At 34.6% G+C, this 20,019-nt stretch overlaps 1 protein-coding gene across 2 annotated transcripts; it reads left to right on the forward strand.

The window, feature by feature from the left end:
* Positions 1 to 673: 673 nt before the first annotated feature.
* On the forward strand, positions 674 to 11,110 carry LOC571561 (UDP-glucuronosyltransferase 2A1). 2 transcript variants are annotated; one of them, XM_021476405.3, is made up of 6 exons: positions 674 to 2,735; positions 2,803 to 2,951; positions 7,715 to 7,846; positions 7,965 to 8,052; positions 9,982 to 10,201; positions 10,276 to 11,110. In XM_021476405.3, exons 1-6 carry the CDS (start codon positions 1,976 to 1,978, stop codon positions 10,544 to 10,546), a joined length of 1,620 nt encoding a protein of 539 aa, XP_021332080.3. In that variant the 5' UTR covers positions 674 to 1,975; the 3' UTR covers positions 10,547 to 11,110. The 2 variants fall into 2 exon arrangements, with proteins under 2 accessions (XP_021332080.3, XP_073808064.1); XM_073951963.1 differs by having other exon boundaries at positions 7,715 to 7,780.
* Positions 11,111 to 20,019: the final 8,909 nt, after the last annotated feature.

Consider the following 20,019-nt stretch of genomic DNA (forward strand, 5'->3'; position numbering starts at 1 on the left):
ATCCTTTGAATATACTTCTTTTTTTTTTTTAAATAAACAGAAATCGATGGTGTTATTTCTTTGGTACTACACTTTAAAAAAATGTTGGGTCAAATATGGACAAACCCTAGCATGAAATAAAAACTGTAATGTAAATTACATTTAAAAAAAGAACCCTATGTACATTGAGTTTTTCCATATTTGACCAAACTTTGGGTTAAAACAGCCCAGCGTTTTTTGTGTTTGTATATTGTCATTTTATTTAGATGTTGATGAATACACTCTAAAAATGCTGGGTTGTTAGACAAACCTGACCACTGGGATAAATCTTTAAATGTAAGTTTTGTAACTCAGCTTTAACTCTAAGCAACATGATGTAACTGGCAGAGGAGGAAGAGAGAGAATGTTTTGAATTAGAAGAGTGGCATCCTCTGAATATACTTTCCTTTAAATAAACAGTATCAGATGGCGTTTAAATGTTCGGTGCACTCTTAAAAAAATCATAGGTTGTTTTTCAACCCTATGCTGGGTCAAATATGGACAAACCCAACAGTGGGATAAAAACTGTGATGTAAATTTTATTGAAAAATTCTTCAAACATTGGGTTTGGCCAAAATTGACCCAACATTGGGTTTAAGCAATCCAGCATTTTTTTTCTGTTTGTGTATTGTATTTTTTTTTAGTTTTTGGATGAATACTTTGTAAAAATGCTGGTTTGTTGGACAAACCTGACCACTGGGTTAAATCTTTAAATTTAGTTTTTGTAACTCAGCTTTAACTCTAAGCAACATGCTGTAACTCACAGAGTAGAAAGAGTTCCAATGTTTTGGATTAGAGGAAGAGTGGGATCCTTTGAATATACTTTATTTTTTTTTAATAAAGAGAAATAAATGGTGGTACCAACATTGGGTCAAATATGGACAAACCCAACCATGGGATTAAAAACTATAAAGTAAATTAAATAAATAAAGAAAAGAACTGAACATTGGGTTTGTCCATGTTTTGTCTATGTTGGGACTGTGGGGGAAACCAGAGCACCCAAAGGAAACCTTTGCGAACACGGGGAGAACATGCAAACTCCACACAGAAAATTCTACTGACCCAGCCGGGGCTCAAACCAGTGATCTTCTTGCTGCGAGGCGATCATGCTACCCACTGCACCACCGTGACACCCTAAAAGCTAATGTAAATTTAATTGAAAAAATTAACCCAACATTGGATTTGTCCATATTTGACCCAATTTTGTTTTTGTTTTTGTGTAGTGTCATTTTATTTAGATGTTGATGAATACACTGTAAAAGTGCTGGGTTGTTGAAGAAATCCGAACACTGGGTTAAATCTTTAAATGTCATTTTGTAACTCAGCTTTAACTCTAAGCAAGAAGAGTTTGAATGTTTTGGATTAGAGGAAGAATGCTTTTTTTTAAACAGAAATAGATGATGTTTAAATCTTTGGTACACTACTTAAAAATGCTGGGTTGTTACAACCCAACTTTGAGTAAATATGGACAAACCCAACCATGGGATAAAAAACTTTAATGTAAATTTAGTTAAAATAAAAAACATTTGGTTGGTCCATATTTGACCCAACATTGGGTTAAAACAACCCAGTTTTTTTAGATGTTGATGAATGCACACTATAAATGCTGGGTTGTTTAAACTATGAATTTGGGTTAAATATGGGCAAACCCAACCACCGCTTTAAATCTTTAAATTAAATTACTCAGCTTTAACTCTGTGGTTGGGTTTGTCCGTGTATATTTATTAAGAGTGTATGTATTATTATCCCACTGATATGCATTAAGGCTGGATTTTATCTAAACCACATACCTACTGTACTATGTATACATCAGAGAACAATTTAACATATTGAATCAATGCTCTACATGGCACCTTTAAAATACTTAGATGTATATGCTGTATACCTTTTACCTGAACAGTTATTAATTAACTTTGACTTTGCTCTTCTTGGTTAATAATTATACAGTACATGTTATATGGTTGCAGGACACTCAATGAACACACAACCTACAGTATTGCTGACAAACATGAGACTCGTAGTGTGTGTTCTTGCTCTTCTCACTGCGTTCAGCGCTGGAGAATGTGGGAATGTTTTGGTTTGGTTTACTGAGGGCAGCCACTGGATTAATCTGAAGATTGTTTTGGAAACGTTGATTGACAGGGGACACAATGTTACAGTGTTGGTTCCTGATGCTTCAATCTTCATGCATGAAAAAGAATCAGATCGCTTCTCCTACCAGAACTTCAGCGTGTCCAAATCTACACAGGACATGCAAGATTCCTTAAATGATTTCTTACATTTCTCCATGTATGAGATGGATCGGTTAAACTTGCTGCAAATTCATATCAGATTATACCAGCTTATTTCTAAAGATCAACAACTGTGTCTTGCTTACTGCAACGGTGCTCTGAAATCCCTAGAACTGATGGACAAATTGCTGCAAGAGAAGTTTGATGTCATGCTGGCTGATCCGATTTTTCCATGCAGTGAGGTGTTAGCTGAAAAGCTGGACATTCCCTTGGTTTACACATTAAGATTCTCCATTGCTCACACTATGGAGCGCATGTGTGGTCAGATACCAGCTCCACCATCATATGTTCCTGGAGCCATAAGCAAACTTACTGACAAGATGAGCTTTACTGAGCGAATCCTCAATATGCTGTTCTACCTCTCTCAAGATGCTCTGGCTAGTAGTCTGTGGAAAACAATTGACAACTACTACACTGAATATTTAGGTGAGTTAAAGATCAAACTACCTATAAAGAATCTCTGTATTTTTTTAAAGATGTTCTTTCATTGCAGGGCGACCTACTTCCTATTGTGAGATGATGGGTAAAGCCGATATCTGGTTAATCAGAACCTACTGGGATTTTGAGTTTCCGCGGCCATTCCTACCCAACTTTAAATTCATCGGAGGGCTTCATTGCACCCCTGCCAAGCCTTTACCCAAGGTGCACCTCTGCTTTTAAACTCATAGGTCACCCAAAAAGATCTTATCTCCATTTACTCCTCCTCCACTTGTTTCAAACATGACTGAGTTTCTTTTTTCTGTTGAACTCGCTTGTTACGTGTTTATGATGTTAAAGTGGGATGCTGTAACATTTAAGTGAGACAGGTGTAATGTGTGCGACAGATCAAGAATGAGGCAAGGATCATTTACTTTTATTTAGGCTTTTTACTCAATAATTGAAACATGTAACCATAATAACTGGGGAAAAAAAGAAATAAACATTTATAATTATTATCTTTAAACAAAAACAACGAGTGTAAGCCAAATCAAAGAAATTAACAAAACAAAACAATCCTTAAATATAAAGTCTAAACTAGGCGTCAAAAAGAAACACAAAATAAAAACCGAGATCTTCAGTGTATACGACACCCGAACTAAACTAATTAAACTACAAAACTCAAAAATACACGGGTGCAAAAGACTCAAACTAATCTAACAATACATCAATCTAAACTAAAACAAAACAAACCGGATAAATCCGTCAAAGCTTAGTTTAGAATCACACAACAACCATCATATTATGTTACTTAAAGCCAATGAAGTTCAACAAGCAAACTCGAATTACCACAGTAACTGAGATAAATCACTAAATGGATGAAGCATTTGCACAAACAAATTGTGTGGAGCACAAAGAGTACGCAAAGGCAGAGCGCACACACACACTGGTCTGTCAGGGCTTTAAATCCTTGCGGCTCGTCCTGGGATTGGTGGAACCGGAGAACGTCATAATGATCATAGACAGAATAATAAACCAATAGGAAACCTAAGGGTTGAGCAAACGGAGAGGAGGGTGAAAAAAAATACAGAAAAAAAAACATAAATCATAACGGCTCTATTTTGACGATCCATGCGCAAAGTGCAAAGCACAGGGTGCAAAAGCATTATGGGTGTGTTAGAATCCACTTTTGCTATTTTAAGGACGGAAAATTACACTTTGCGTCGTGGCGCATGGTTTCACAGGGTTGAGCTTATTCTCTTAATATGTTATAGGTGTGTTTTGAGAATAAACCAATCAGAGTCTCGTCTCCCATTCCCTTTAAGAGTCAGATGCGTCGCACCATAGTGCATTTGCTATTTACATGCCAGACTTTGTAAGTGGAAAAACTAAACTCTTCACTAGAGAGAAAACAGTTAAAGAGAGCATCTGCAGCGCGAGAATGAGAGATGAGCCTCATTATTTACTTTCACTATCACTCTCACTTTGGTGGATAGGGAAACGTTTTGTACGCACAGACATCCATTAGCCTATACATAATTAATTTCGCTTGTTAAGCCCAAAGATTTGCTTTTAAAACTATTTCTGAATTCAGTTCTAATTTCCAGCAAACAAATAAATGAACAATAATAACGAAGTGTGCTCAAAAACCTGAGTTACATCCAAATACACATGCTGTGCCCCATATGGTCTAAAACCTGACAGGTGGACAAATCTAAGCTTGTTTTTAACAAAACAAATATAAATATGCATATCATAAATAATGCTGCTAATGATAATAACATTATACAAAAGCAAATTGTCATGAATAAACTTAAAAGCCCCCCGAGATGAAGAAGGCATGGAGACAGTGTTTTTTATATTTATGTAGGCTACAAAATTATAATTGTTGTAATATTTTAATCCTTTATTATTTTTCATTGTAAATATATTTGCTTATATACCCTATGTGTAGGCTATTAAGCAATGTTTAAGCAAGGCGCACAACTAACGCGCTCCACGATGAACTATAGGCCTGCTTTGATCCGGTCTATTGTGCAGCCTATTATAGTTCCTCAAAATAGCAACGCGCCAGCAATGCGCCTCAACACGCCTCCTTTTTAAGACCAGAACGCCTATGGGCGCACATGTGAGCCCAAATGCATTTGCTGTTTAAACAGCGTGGCTCAAAACGTCAAGCGCCGAGCTGAAACTAGCAAACAACATTTGTGTCACGCCTTGCACCGCATTGCACCGGGTGTATGATAGGGCCCTAAGTAAGATATACTTAAGAACATGCAAACTCCACACAGAAATACCAACTGGCCCTAACTGACGATAAACGCAAATGAAAAGCGCCCCGGTGTGAAGGAGCCTTATGTCTGTGTAAAATCAAGAATTAAAGTGTTTATTTTGCGTGTAAATTGTTAGTCTTTAGGTGATGATAAATGCGTGCAAGTTAATCGACTGTAATAAATGTTAAAATCTGACCATTTGCTTCCATGTTTGCAGTGGTTGTGCTTCTCTGTTGACGTCAGTTTGATGCTTTAGCCATAATATTCTTAACCACACGCCCCTTACTGTTAGTTTGCTATGAGGGAATGATGCTTTTTTTAGTTGTAAGTACATAACGAAATACAAGTAATAAAAATTCCAGTTTTCACACACACACACACACACACACACACACACACACACACACTGTAAGTTAAGCCACACCACACCGGTGCTGTGTGTAGTGATGATTTCTGCCTTGTATTGTAACTTTGAGATACCAACTTTGGTATCCAGTCTAGATAAGAGCTAACAAAACAGATAATGACAGCAAAAACTTTACCTTTCACATCTTTTCCATGAAAAGTGACAAACTATGTACCTTTGTTCCCAGAGTTGGTAGTGTTGGATCAGTAATTACAGATCATATTATTTAGTCACTGATAAACACGGTCACATGCATCAACTTTTTTTCTAGGAATAATTATATTTATAATTATACTACAAGTATGATTAAATGACTTGTTTAAAATTAATTTACGAGTATAGACCCTTTGCACATTTCCGGGTTTTTCAAAAGCCAAAGTCATGATAGTTTTTTAAACTTAGAGCGCAGTGAATGGGAGAGTACAATAAATAATTTTTTACAATCCTATTTGCTGATTTAATAAAAGAAGATCTTGACGATGGTGTTATCAAGACTTTCTGAAAAAAGAATAAAATAGTGTGAGACTGAAAACGGCAGCCAGAAGAGAGAGCAACGTCAAATTTACTGTCCTGTCCCATAGACGCTGCATTTTAAACGCCTCACAAAAGCATTCATTTATTTTTGTAATTTGATGCAAAGATGATATACAGTAATACATACGTTGCTTTTTTTAAAATCTAAATATTAAAAACTTTAAAGGATTAAAGATGCTGACAGTCTTGTGAAAAGGGTCTATTGTTAGTACAGTACTAGATGAGGTAGTGCTTGATATTGTAAGAATGGGTTTTTAACTACAGCGGTTCGAACTGTAGTTCTGCTGTATGATTAAAAAGTTATCAGTATGATGGTGAAAAACTGCATTTCTAGTCAAACCATCCTTCTGCATTCTAATGCCAAACACGGAAATAATAGCTTTTCATAGCTGAAAATGTGGGAGAGCGTTGCTTTTATGTGATTGTATTGTATTTTAATTTGGAGCAATTAAGTGTTGATTCACTTATACCACATGTTTTTGGACTTGTGGGGGAAGCAAGAGCTTCTGGAGGAAACTCACGTGATCACGGAGAGAACATGCAAACTCCACACAGAAATGCCAACTGACTTAGCCGGGACTTCAACCACCGACCTTCTTGCTGTGAGGCAATTGTGCTACCCACTGCTGTACCGTGCACATACCTATTTTGTATCTTTCTCGACAATGTGACCAAAGCCCAAATACTGAGACATACAAACTGACCAATCAACATGTGACCACAACAAAGAAAAAAGTCCACATGTTAGCCAGGCCCTGATCTTATCAGTATCTGCCTTTGGAATCTGTTTGGACCTTCTTGGTAAAAAATATGTTTTGCCATATAAACAAATGCATATGATCATTTACGCTGTTACAATATCAGGGACGGGATGGGACAGTGCTTTTTCCTGGGAAAGTTATTGAAAAAAGGTTATTGGCCACCTGAGCGATCAGTAAGTGAAGACTGGCGGTTAAGAGGCAGGCGAGATTCAGGGTTTCACAGATTCATTCAACACAGGCTCATTCTGAAAATGTAGCCCTACTGACGTTACAGACCACGAATTCTGTAGCCAGAGGTACGTATGGCTGCATTTCATTTTTTAAATAAACGATACGGGTCGGTGTGATAGTGTTCCTTTTTGCGCTTACCAGCTGACTGCTTACCTATGTACGTAGGCGGACTTGAGACGCAGAGAGGAGTTGACCACGGCGGCGGGGTTCAAGTCCGGTGAAGAGCGGTTCCAGAAAGCGAGTAAGACAAAAACAGATTCCAAAAAAAATTATAAACAAGTAAATAACAGGATGAGAATGTGGTAAAATCTAAAAATGTAAAAAAAAAAAATCAGATGAGGGCTTCTCTTTTTTTGGATTGCCTTTGAAACATGATGGTTGTGTTTAAGGAAGTGGGTGGGCAGGTCAATCGATAAAATTGGTTGGGTTTAGGGAAGCGAGAGGGTAAGTCAGTCGATTGTTCGCTCAGTCAGTCAAAAAGTCTGTCGACAGCGGCCTCTGGTGGGTTTACGCAAGAACAGCAGGTGCGAATGGCACTCGCAAGAGAAATTTGAGATCTCAAAAAGCGTACACAGCAGCGACAATAAAAACTGCAGAAAAACGTGCCGCAGGGATGTATTTCGCAATCTCCAAAAACGTCTGTTTTCAGAATGAGCCTGGGTTGGATTCTTTGACCATCAGGCCACAGGGAAATGTCCTGGTGCTTCATATGACCAGTCAGACCCTGCTTGATGTTTAACTCATTGTGGCAGTAAGAGTAAGTACTGAACTTTCTTTGTGTAGGATTTAGAGGAGTTTGTGCAGAGCTCAGGGGATGATGGGATTGTGGTCTTCACACTGGGATCCATGGTAAACAACATTACCAAAGAAAGGAGCAATACAATCGCCTCCGCACTGGCACAGATACCACAGAAGGTAACAGTTCTACCTTACATATTTATTTTCCTTCTATATATTATGAACCCTGCATTTTGATCATTTCATTGGAAGAAGAAAATTAAACTTTAAAAGTGTTTTGTGAATGTTTTTACAGGTCTTGTGGCGATACGGTGGAGAGAAACCAGATACTCTTGGTCAAAACACTAAAATCTTTGAGTGGATGCCTCAGAATGACTTACTAGGTTTGTATTATTATTTGAGATTTAATATATTGTATTTAATTTATTTTTATTCTCTCATTTTCCTTCGGCTTAGTCCTTTATTTATTAGGGGTCACCACAGCGGAATGAACTATTCCTGCATCTGTTTTACGCAGCGGATGCCCTTCCAGCTGCAACCCAGTACTGGGAAACGCCCATAAACTCTCACATTCACTCACACTCATACATCACAACCAAGTTAGTTCATCCAATTCAAATAGTATTTCAAATAGTAATGATTTAAGTAAATGATCTAGATGTATTTAGATGCATTTTCATATTCTCGATAAGGCGTAAAACTAAAATATGTTCATCCAATTAAATATTGTAGGACCGACGAATAACTCAAATACGACAGGCATCTCTAACTCTCAAGAAATTTGAATTTGAATTTCTGCGCAGCCTCTTTAAGCAAACAGATACGTCATTCGTGCACACCCGTGAAGCACGGATCTACCGCTGACAGAGAGATTAGGCAAACTCTGCATCACCCTGAACTTCTTTCTGAAAGAAAAGTGGCCTTGAATGCATGAAAAGAAAGATTGTTTCTAATAGGGCTACTGCCAAAAATGCAGAATCAAAACTTTCTTAACCTTGAATCAATATCAGAGTTACTTTTGCACGCTGGAGGGAAATAAAGTTATGCAGTTCCAAATGACGATCTGAAGGATGACACCACTGAAGCTTTTCTTTTAGACAGGTAGATTTTAAACCTATTTTAGCCACACAAAGCTTTTCTAGACTGTGTTGCTGTGTATGAATGAGTTTGTATTGTATGCATGGAAGTGTTGTTCAGCCACTATAAAATATGATGTTTACTTTAAACTTATTATAAATATATATTTATATATGTTTATATTGTTTAATTATAATGATTTATATATATATATATATATATATATATATATATATATATATATATATATATATATATATATATATATATATATATATATATATATTTATTTATTTATTTATTTATTTATTTTTTTGTCAAATAATTTTGTGGCTAAAAATTATTGGTTCAGGCCCCAATTTGGCACCGGTACCATTTTAAAAATATCGATTTAGCACCGGTATCAAAATAACCCCAAACGATGCCCAACCCTGTAACCTGTGCAGCAGAATTTTGAAGTGAGTTATAGAAATCAAGACGTGACAAAGGCATGGATAAGCCTTTCCGCATCAGGCCGTGATAGAAAAGGTCTAATCTGCGCAATGTTACGTAGGTAAAAGAAAGCTATTTTATTTAAGTGTTTGAAATGTGAGTTAAAACTGAGCTGAGCATCAAAAAGTACCCCAAGGTTGCACACCTGGGAGGGAGACACTTGAAGATCATCCACAGAGGGTTTAAAATCATTACACTGGTTAACATTGGTAGGAGTGCCAATTCTAAACTCAAGAACATCAAAACTAAGCAACAAATAAATTACAGTAATACATACACATTATTAAAAATACATAAAATAATAATGATAAAAAAGGGAGGAGGTACAGCAAACCAATGGGGGAAATATTTGTCAAATCGAATCATGTATTGTTTTTATAAAAATCAAAAATGGATTTCAAATCTATTTAAATAAATCACTCCTTCCTCTCAAAGAATAGGATCTTCTCCAGTGCTACACAGTTGCAGACGTCTGAGACCCACAGTCCAATTGGTACATCAATGTCTGTTTTCCATCTCAAAGCAACACAGTGTTTTAGCTATTGTCACTAACATTTCAGTAAGCTTAATAGCATGATTATGCTGGAGGTTAGAATTTGTATAATTGCCCAATAAATCTATCTCTGGATCCAATGGAAAATCAATGCCATGAATTTGTGATATAATACTACATTTAGGTTCTTTTAAATGAAACTCTAGCGCCCTCTGCTGTTTACATTTTTTTTGTTTGTCTCCTGATTCAGGTCACCCCAAAACTAGAGCGTTCATCACTCACGGGGGCACTAATGGCATATATGAGGCCATATATCATGGTGTCCCGATGGTCGGCATCCCCTTGTTTGGTGACCAGCCTGATAATATGGTTCATATGACCACCAGAGGTGCTGCTGTTGTCATGGACTTTAACAGCATGCAGACTCAAGACCTGGTGGATGGACTTAATGCTGTCATTAATGACCCCTCGTGAGTTGACTTTCATTAATATTCACATATGAACCTTATGCAAATTATTACAGCATTTCTCTTCATCTCCGCAGGTATAAAGAGAATGCAATGCGTTTGTCCAGGATTCATCACGACAGACCAATGAAGCCTTTAGATGAGTCTGTGTTCTGGATTGAGTTCGTCATGCGCAATAAAGGTGCAAAACACCTGCGTGTGGAGGCCCACAACCTGACCTGGTATCAGTACCACTGTCTGGATGTGTTCGCTTTTCTTACCACTGTCCTCTACATCTGCTTTAAGATGGCCAAATTCTTCATCATGCGCTGCTGCTTTAGATCAAAGAGGAAAAGCAAGAAAGAGTGATTTGGACTGATACAAAGATCAATATAGTTTATGTATTCAGTACTGTGCATTTTGGTTTTAAATTACATTATATAAGATGAAAAACTAATGTAAAACAGGTTGTTGTGTCTTAAATATTGTTTATAAAATCAATACCTCTAGTCCTATTGGTCAGTAACTGTGTCTATTTATAAGAAAGCAGAGACCATGACCAAACATTATACTTAATCAAAAATCAGTTGATTTGCAGAATACAGCTTAATTGCATGATTGATTACTTGAATTGAATGTGCTTTATATGCATATAAAGTGATATCAATATTTTAGTTCATGTACCAGTTCCCACAATTAACTATTGGCTTATTGCCTCCCTATTAATAAGATATTGGCTGTTTATTAGTATGTATAAAGTATTTAAAGTTTTACAGTAGTTCTACTACCCAATGCCTAAACCCAACTACTACCTTTCTATCAAATAATAAGTAACAAATTGGGAGTTTATTGAGCTACACATCTTAGTTAAGGTTTTATTAATAGTAAAAAAAAATTGTGTTAAAAAAGTGTGATTAAAGTCAATTCGGTAAATTTAATTGTTTTAGTTTTTAAACAACAAAATAAGCACATCACATCATGGCATATATATATATACACATATATATATATATATATATATATATATATATATATATATATATATATATATATATATATATATATATATATATATATATATATATACATATATATATATATATGCCATGATGTGATGTGCTTATTTTGTGTGTGTGTGTGTGTGTGTGTGTGTGTGTGTGTATATATATATAGAACTTTATTTATATATCTGAAAGAAATCTCTAATCTGGGTTTGATGAAGAGATGTATAATAATAATAATAATAATAGTATAATAATTTACCAACTATTTGGTGGTGGATAAGGAGATTCCCCCAATGTGTGAAAAGTGCTTTAAGTGTCCAGAAATTACTCCAGAATTATTATTGTTTAAATAAACTCAAAGTTATTGTCCTACAATTTGGGTATTCTGTCTGCAGTATGTAAATCATAGGTCTTAAACTGGTTTCCTGGAGGGCTGCAGTTCTGCACAATTTTGCCCCAACCCTAATCAAACACAGCTGATCCAACTAATCAAGGTGTTCAACATTACTAGAGACTATTAAGTAGGTGTAAAGCTGCAGTCACACCGGGCTTTTCCTCCCACAGACTTCCACTCATACGCATGCGAATGTGTCAGACCGGAAACGCAGGGTCATGCGTCAAGTTTTGCAGGTTGCTGCGGTGCAAAGTTCAAACTCTGACCTGCGAAATTGCATCACTAGACTGCGTAAGACCAATCGAGGATCAAAACATGACATCTCGGGACAGAAATTTAAGATACGGAGCAATCGCTCGCTTTTTAAATGTCTAATAATCTTGTTTAATCCCGCCGCTTTTCGCAGAGCTGTATGACAGAATTTCTCAAACTCTGGTGTGACTGCAGCTTAGGTTGGAGGTGGTTGGAGCTAGACTACGCAGAGCTGTGCCCCTCCAGGAATTGAGGACCACTGGAGTCTGAGACCACTGATGTAAATGTAATTGGATGAAACAAACTTTAGGCTTTTTTTTCCAAAAGCCACAGACAAAGAGGATGATATAATATTCTGTAATTTTCAAGTTAACTCATTCATTCATTTATTTTCCTTCGGCCTAGTCACATTATTTATCAGGGGTCACCACAGCAGAATGAACCGCCAACTTATCCAGCATATGTTTTACACATCGGATGCCCTTCCAGTTGCAATGCAGCACTGTGAAACACCCATACACACTCACACTCACACACACTATGGCCAATTTGGTTTATTCAATTCATCTATAACACATATCTTTGGACTGTGGGGGAAACCCAGGTGATTCATCTGATACTGAAATTAATCAGTATGAATATATAAAAGAGGCATTATCATTCAAAATGAACACTTTTATCATTGTCAGAAACCTGTTTGGCAAGATTTTCTCAGAAACTTGATCATTTGACAACTGAATACACCACTGTGTGACTTAAATACAGAGCTCAATAGGAAAAAAAGCCCAGTGTGGATTTCTCTTTTATTATTTAATCAAACTCTTGTAAATTGTACCTGAAAAACAGTTCTGGGGCGGGGTATTAGTATAGGTGTGTCCTACACTCTAAAAAATATTGTTTAGACAAAAGAAAAAAATTTAAGGCAACAGTTTGCATTAATATACTGAAGTTACGACAACATCTAACAAAATGAGGTTCAGACAACAAACTTTATTATGTTAGCCAAATATTTTCCTCTTCAATCAGAGGCTTTTTTACATAGCAAAAACCTCAAATCTATACGTTTAGTACTCAAAAATGTTTTTTCAACTAGTTTTCAACTAGAAAACAAATCCAGTGTAATGTTATGCACTTAATTACATGCACATTTTCAACTTTAGAACCACAAATAAATTAAGTAGCCGAAATTGCTAAATTTTTAGTTTGTTTTCAGATTTACTGTTCATGCTTGTAAGAAGTACATTTAACAACAACATTTTTGTTTTTCGGTAGTTTTTTATTTGTATTAAACCACAGATTTTCATTGTTTTACAAAACAAAAACATGTACTATCCCATATTATGTGTAAAAAATAACAAAAAACAGAAATGTGCGCACATCTAGAAAAAACTTGAAGGCAGGTGCACGATCAAAAAACAAACATAAGTAGCAAAAGATTCAAAGTAGGTCGGCACACTGCCACTTTAGCTCTCAAAAAATTTTATTAGTCATAATTACAAAAACACTACGTTTCGACCGACATGGTCTTCATCAGGTAAAGCGTTGCAAATGGAAGTCCTCCAGAAATAGACAAACAGCTCTACACAACACCTGCAGTCAATTATCACAATCAGCTAACAAGCCGGTAAACAGGAACAATTGCATACAATAATATACATCTTAGACAATGTGAAAAACATGAATACAATTACAAACAGACATTTAAAATACAAATACAAATTCTCACTATAGAATTCCTCGGAGACAGTATTCTATAGGCTAGATAGATATAGCACATCACACCTGCACAAAATTACATCACTCAAACAAAGCCAGTAGACCTAGGGGCAAAAAACATTATGTACATATTTAGTATACAACAATTCATTCATTCATTCTCTTGTCAGCTTAGTCCCCTTACCAATCCGGGGTCGCCACAACAGAATGAACCGCCAACCAATCCAGCAAGTCTCTACGCAGCGGATGCCCTTCCAACCGCAACCCATCTCTGGGAAAAGTATACAACAATATAGAATGCACAAACACTTACAAAAAAGATTTTAAATCAAAATCTAAATTCAAACCTCTCGGGGATAAAGTGTTTAGTGTGTAAATGTAAAACGCTTCCCTCTGTAATAAAAGTCTGTCAACATCGCCTCCCCTTCTCGGCACCTTCACTTGTTCAATGCCAATATATCGCAAAGTCGCAAGGTTATGTTTCAATGCATTAAAATGAACGGCGATAGGATTTCGTTGATCGTTTAATCGTATATTACTTCTGTGTTCAGCAATTCGTGTTTTTAAACACCGTCTTGTTTTACCTATATAGGCTAAACCACAAGGACATTTAATCATATAGATCACATTTTTTGTGTTGCATGAAATCACACCTTTAATCTTTAATTGTTTACCTGAATGTGGATGACTAAAAAACTGACATTTAGTTGTAAAGTTACACTGTGCGCATTGACCACATCTATAGTTACCTTCAGGGACAACACATTCTCACTCCCAACTCGTCATATACTGACGCTTGGTCAGGAACCCTCGGCGTCAGTTATTGACGCACAGGGTACCCCTTTAGCGTCATATTTAGACGTGCAGGGATTCCCTATAGAATCTGTGCATGAGCCTGAGGCGTCATATGGAGACGCTGGAGGCTCGTATAATTACCAATAGATGTCAACGCAATTTTTAAAACCTGATTTACGCCTATTATCTTAGTTTTCTTATTTTAAAAATATGTAATTTTTATTTTGTTCATGAAAAGCGTCTGTAAACGGGGTCGAAACTACTGTATGAATAAACTTCGGCCCACGTGACATCCCTTCACGGTGAGTTTAACGCCGCTCTGCTATTGGTCAAACTGCATCAGCGGTGAGTTCTCAGATGAGTTCAACTGTCAACATTAAATATTACGTTAATGCTGCATAATATATTTTTATTGGAGATTAGTTGGTGTTTATAAATATGTTATCATTTACTTTATATTTAATGAGTGAAAATATATTCGGTTGTCCAGTTTAGGGTAACTATGCCTAATAAAACTTTGATTCATTCATATTATTTTTTAATTTTTTACTTTAAAAAAATATTAAATTTCAAGTACTAAGTTTAAAAATGTTTTCGGCTGATATTTTTCATTTTAAATTATTTATTAAAGTTGGAGTCATTGTATGTGGCGATCTATTTTTTACAGTCTATGCTCGCTATCCCAAGGTTCATTGCGATCCCAAGGTTCACTGCGGTTTTCCACAAGGTAAGTAAAAAGTAAACAAATAAACACGATTTGTTGATAAAGCATGTACTGTGAACTAGCGACGTTATCTAATTACATCAAGTTCATTTATTAAAAACATATTTTTCTCACATATAACGTTGGTCATGCATTAGAACAATATATACATTTTAAGATAAGGAACAGTGTAACCAGATTGTTGTTTTCCACAATAGAATTCGTGCAAAATCTATATATAATATGCAATATGCAACTCTAATAATACAAATGTATTCGTAATTGTTTCAATATTAAAGAACATCAAGTGTTTCCAAAGGCTTATTGTAAAAACAATTATTTTCCATGCCTTAAAACACACACACACACACACACACACACACACACACACACACACACACATATATATATATATATATATATATATATATATATATATATATATATATATATATATATATATATATATATATATATAGCATAACAAAAGCTCAAGTATAACTTAAGCTGATGTGTCACACAATGAATATCATACACTATTACCAGTACAATTTGGCCTTTACCAATTTATTTAATAAAAGAAAGAATCTATCATCTCTAAATTGGGGTAAAGAGGCACAACAAGCTGTCTTCTTTTCAAATATTATGTCAGTCAGGATGGTAATGGTAAAATTCAAGGATTACCTTGCACCTTCTCAGAAATTTACCATTGATCAAATGTATTACAAGTGGCTGGATTGTTTTTAACACAAGCAACGTTTTTTTAAATCATTATCTTAAACAGATTAAGGCTCATTTTGGACTACATTAACATTACTTTACAACTGCTTAATGCAGTACTGATGTATCTAGTAGTTTAGTGGGTTTAACTAATGTCACATCTGTTTTTATTCATTTCAGATGCAGAAACTTTTGACATATGAATTCATCTTGACTAAGGGTAATGTTTTTGTTCAGAATTAATCATTATTTAAAATCATTGTATTTTCTTTGTTATTATGTACAGATTTTAAAAGAATGTACTTTCTTTTAATAAAGAACTCTTCACAGCACTGCAGCTAAACAGTCACAACCTCACAGAGCTGCACAACTGCCCCACTCAGATCAGTGTTGAAGCTGGAACCTCATCTTGTGTACAGCAAAGGCAGAGCTGAAAATTCACTGTTTGTCTTGTATTGTGTGGTAAGTCATAGTTTTATTAATTTTTTTATTTTATTGCAACACTAAGTAGTCCATTCTGTGGCCAATATGATATAAAGGGCCTAAAATGGGACTGATGTGATCATTGTTTTGATTTCTAGATAAGTACTCATGGGGCTACACATGCAGCTGAAGTTAGCTTCATTGAGTAGGACATTTCTTTCAGTATACTCTTAAAGAGATTCACCCAAAAATGAAGATTCTGTCATTATTGACTCATCCTTCACTTGTTCCAAATATGTCTGACTTGCTTACTTCAGTTAAACACAAAAAAATTATATTTTAAAGAAAGATGAAAACCTGCAAACATTAACTTCCATAGTATTTGTTTTTTCCTACTATGTATGTCAATGTTTTCAGCTTTCCAGCTTTCTTCAAAAAACTTCCTTCATGTTCAACACAAAGTAACTTGGAAGTTTTTAAAAAAGGTTTACAACCACTTAAAGGAGAGTAAATAGTGAACTATTCCTTTAACCCAATCTAGTTGACTTTACTAGAAAATTGTATAGAAACCCAGTGGCTTAAACCCCTTACATTTTATACAAGGTACAACTTAACAGCCATACTTGAATTAAAATATTACTGTAAGTTCAAGAAGATTGTAAAGGTTCTAGGTTAATTTAAAGTGGGCTGTTTAGTTTCACCTTGTGTAAAAACATAAAGGATTTAAGGCAACATGTTTCGATGCAGTTTTCTAATAAAGTCAACTAGTTTGGGTTAAGAGTGTAATGGGTTACAGTAATAGCAGTGAATCATGCAGGCATAAAATAAATGTTTAGCCATGTAAAGCAATAAGCTTGTTATAATTTAGAAATATTTTTAGGGTGGAGCACAGTATGCTGTTGTAGTGTTCACATAATTGATGAGTCAAACATGAGATGTGTTTTAAATTGCAAGACGTGAATTAACAATATGTTCATCAAGATTCAAATCTTGCATCTTATATTTTTTAAGGTTTTGGCCCAATAATACCCATATTCTGCTATTTAAAAAATCATGCTGGAATTTGTGTCAGCATTCCCTTCAATGAAAACTACAACAGTGGACATCAGTGGTGATAAAAATGTATGAGAAGGATAAGGGTGTTCATAATGAGAAGTGCAGTCACTATCCTGATCTCTGAGTTTGTAGAACTGACAGATCTGCTTGGAATAAATGGAAACATGCTGGAAATGTTTAACCTATTATACAGTTAATTCAAGAGTGCCAGGTTTAATGACACTTTACATATATAAATAAATATCACTGAACTTTCTAAATGAAACCTAACACTCATTCTTTGTTCAGTAATGATGTTGTGCACTTCTAATACTTTACAGTGGCAAAACCTGGAATAACACATGGGAGCCCTCCAGGAATTCCTGACACTTTACGCCCAAGTCTCCTCATGCTAACCGGATTGCAATATGACAGTCTAGTCAGCATAAACACCTGGACTCACCAAGCACACTTTGGTTCTCAGTGTTTTGTAAAAATAGTTTTTGCTATTCTTCAGTAAATACTTGAATATGTTTTGAACTTATTCTACTTTTGATGTTTAAGTTCAGAAAGTTGTTATTATAAACATAATTTGCATTTGTCATGAACTTGACTTCTTGTTGTTGTGAAAGCTGTTTATTATGATGGCATTTCCAAAGGCATCATTTGAAAAGATTTTTTGCAGTGCAGTTTTACTTGAGCTTGACATACCAGATGTATGACATGAATAAATATCACAAAATAAATATAATAATAATAATAATACAAAATATACATTTCCTTCAATTATAATTGTTTTTAATCATTTATATATGTATGGTAATATATTATTGCATTAAAAACTTATAAAATATATATTTTTGGTTAAAATATATATTTTTGCATTTTTGTGTGATTTTTATTATTTATTTTTATTTGTGGCATTATAAATAAATTATAAATGTTTCATTAAAAATGTATTGTGTTTATTTGCATACTCATTTACAATGAACTACTATTTATACTATTTAATGGGCACTATATTTGTCATTTAAGTTTGACATATATTTATATTTGTATACCTACATGATGCAGGGTTTAGTTACAGCAAATGCTTGAAATGTTTTCAAACATTAAGCTTTTTTATTATTTTATTATTCGTTTCAAATTAAGTATACTGCCTATGATCTGGTTTTACTATGATCATTTTGCACATCAGGTTACCCCCACAAAGTAATCTCACGGTAAATATACATTTGTATTTTTAATAAGACAATAAATAACATGTAATATTAATACACATTTTGATATTTAAGTTATGTTATAAGGTTATAATCAACCTTCAGCCGGAAGATTACCAAATAGAGACAAAGTGTGACGTAGATTGCGACGTTGTGATTGGACTATAACTTCAAAGCCAAATTAAAAGATCCTTCGTGTTGCTAACTATGTTTTGCTAACTTTGCCACTTTACTAACAGTGTCCTTTATCAATGAGTTATCGCTGTGTTTTAAATAGTTAACGATTAACCAAGATCGTAACCCTAAACTTAACCCTAACTACACCTTTCAAGGAACTACAATTTGTAGCGCCATGTCTTTCCCCTCCCATCTATACAGCGACAAAGGATTGTGGGTAATGTAGTTTAAAGCCTTTTTGTAATAAAATGGAACAGATACAAATTTTAATGAACTAAAGACTATCTGAATAAGGTAATTGTGCATATATTTATGACATATATGAAAGCCAGGCATAAATTTGTTATTTTACAATGAGTATTTTTTAAACAGCTTTTATTGACTTGATCAGTATATATCAGACTATTATATCCAACATTATTTATTGAACATAGCATAGGTAATAGTCTTGCTGATATTCTCTCACTCATTTCTCGTTTGAAATGAATGTGAATACTTTTTCCTTTTCTACGGGGCTCTACTCATCCCCTTTGAGTAAAAGGGCAGTTAACCTATGTAGATGTATTATCTTCAACATGGACAAGAAATTGTATTGTCACATGTACAGTTGTGGTAAAAAAAAAAAAAGTTGTAAAAATAAGCTAAACATTAGTATCCTCTTTAATCACAAGTTATTAGCAATAGTGATCTATGTTCATCACAAATATTATGAGTTCAGAATAATATGTGTGGATGTAATTCTGTAAGTGTGTTTCATTAATGGTCATCATGTGATGTTTAATTGTTTTCACTTTATTTGAAATATGGATAAAAGCTCTTTTAAAATATGTAAATGTTTATAAATAAAACCTTTTTAAAGACATGTATTTGTTTAAAAACCACTCTTTATCTGATTATTTTTACTTACTAAATCTTCAACTGTTTGTGTAACAGTATGATTTGATGACAATGGATGAACTTGTGTTTAATAATGATTCCACATAATGTCTTTGTCCTGCATGTGGGTTAATTTGTTAATTATTTTTTTTTATGATCAAATGATTGTAAGATTTGCTGCATTGTAAGAATCATGAAAATATTGAGAAATGAGGTAACAATGATGAAAAGATATCCTTTCAAATGCTGCGAATAGTTCAAACCTCCAAATGATTAAAAATACATAGCCATTAACCAACAAAATAAAAATGCAAACATTTAAATTATCTAAACTAGAAGTAAAATAGTTCTGTGCTGTATTTATAAGTTACTGTGTAGTTCTATGTCTACCAAAAATACATATTTCAATACATATTTTATTTTCATTCATTCATTTTCTTTTTGGCTTAGTACCTTTATTAACCAGGGGTCGCCACAGTGCTATGAACCGCCAACTTTTCCAGCATGTTTTTATGCAGCAGATGCTC

The sequence above is a fragment of the Danio rerio genome, chromosome 5, assembly GCF_049306965.1.
Source record: "Danio rerio strain Tuebingen ecotype United States chromosome 5, GRCz12tu, whole genome shotgun sequence".
Taxonomy (NCBI): Eukaryota; Metazoa; Chordata; class Actinopteri; order Cypriniformes; family Danionidae; genus Danio; species Danio rerio.